Genomic DNA, 1,248 nt, shown 5'->3' on the forward strand with positions numbered 1-1,248 from the left:
GGTAGGGTGCCGGTGTGGTCTGGCCTGTTGACTGACGCGCCGAACTCCACCAGAGCCCGGAGTGTGTCCACGAAGCCAGTGCGTGCCGCATCATGTGCCGGTGAGACTCCTCGCCGGTCTGTGATGTTTGGGTCGGCTCCGTGCTCCAACAGTAAGCTGGCCACGTTGGAGTTGCCCATCATCATCACCTAGGGAGAACAGAAGGAGACTTGATGTTAGAGGGCGTTACCAAATGTTAATCATCACATGAWGCAGTGTTTGACATAGGCCTAGTGGGAGAGAGTTCATGGGATTGTAACAATTATAATTACCCTACATAAAATTCAAAGGATATAGGTAGCTAGGTTRGGTACATTTGTCCGAATTGTTGTCCAACACTTTAGCTATTAATGAGCAATAGACAMGGTTGTTACTTGATGCTTCAAAGAAAATAGTTTAACTCTGGTTTTCACTGTATTTCATTCAAACAAGGTATAAGAAACCATTCTGAGGAAGCAACCATGGGCTGACAGATCTGTTGTTGTCTCCCTCTCCCACCCACACAGACTTAGTTAGCTACCTATATTACATTCAAAGCCAACAGTTTGAGTCGTAATATTACAGGCTAGGACACAATGAAAGTTCAATGAGGAAGTTGGTTACCTGTAGAGCGGTCTTGCCAAATTGATTGACAGTGTCGGGGTGCACTCTGCATTCCGGCCCTAGCATCCTCCTGACCTCGTCCGTATTTCCCTTGGCTGCGGCAGCGGTCAGGCTCTTGGCCGCATCACTCTGACTCAGGACCATTGTGGACGGATTTCTATATTTTCTCCCTAAAATATGAATAGAAGAAATAGCTAGCTGAGTAGCTACCCAGTATCTAATTGTAATCAACTGTTATAGTCTAGCTACGCTAGCCAGTTCGTCTCGTTAGCTAGCTCACTATCATTTATCCCCAACCAGCAAACGTTAACAAGCTAGTTGCGAGTAGTTCAACCAACACATTATAGTGAGAACAAAATGCATATATATATATATATATAACACACACTTCAAAGTTATTTCTTAGAAATTGTGGAGCCCAATTCTAGCTAGTAGCGCAGGATAATAATGCTAGCTAGTAGCTAGCAGTCTCAAAGGGGATATCAAAACTCATATGAAAAGGTAGTTAGTTACCTTGTCTGTTTTGAAAAGATCCCGACCGTTACTGGCTCTTCTTTTCTGTCCTTTTTCCGAGATACTTTTGAAATAAATCACAGCAGGTAAATG

The 1,248-nt window shown here is 43.9% G+C and overlaps 1 protein-coding gene across 1 annotated transcript; it reads right to left on the reverse strand.

The window, feature by feature from the left end:
* Window positions 1-5: 5 nt before the first annotated feature.
* LOC112080294 (cyclin-dependent kinase 4 inhibitor D-like) lies at window positions 6-1,242 on the reverse strand (the record flags this gene model as incomplete). Its single annotated transcript, XM_024146028.2, has 3 exons — window positions 1,156-1,242; window positions 643-812; window positions 6-188 (listed from the first exon to the last, which is right to left on the reverse strand). Coding segments are annotated over exons 2-3 (327 nt in total), but the record flags the coding sequence as incomplete, so codon positions are not given.
* Window positions 1,243-1,248: the final 6 nt, after the last annotated feature.

Source organism: Salvelinus sp. IW2-2015, unplaced genomic scaffold (genome assembly GCF_002910315.2).
Source record: "Salvelinus sp. IW2-2015 unplaced genomic scaffold, ASM291031v2 Un_scaffold14895, whole genome shotgun sequence".
In the NCBI taxonomy this organism is placed as follows: domain Eukaryota; kingdom Metazoa; phylum Chordata; class Actinopteri; order Salmoniformes; family Salmonidae; genus Salvelinus; species Salvelinus sp. IW2-2015.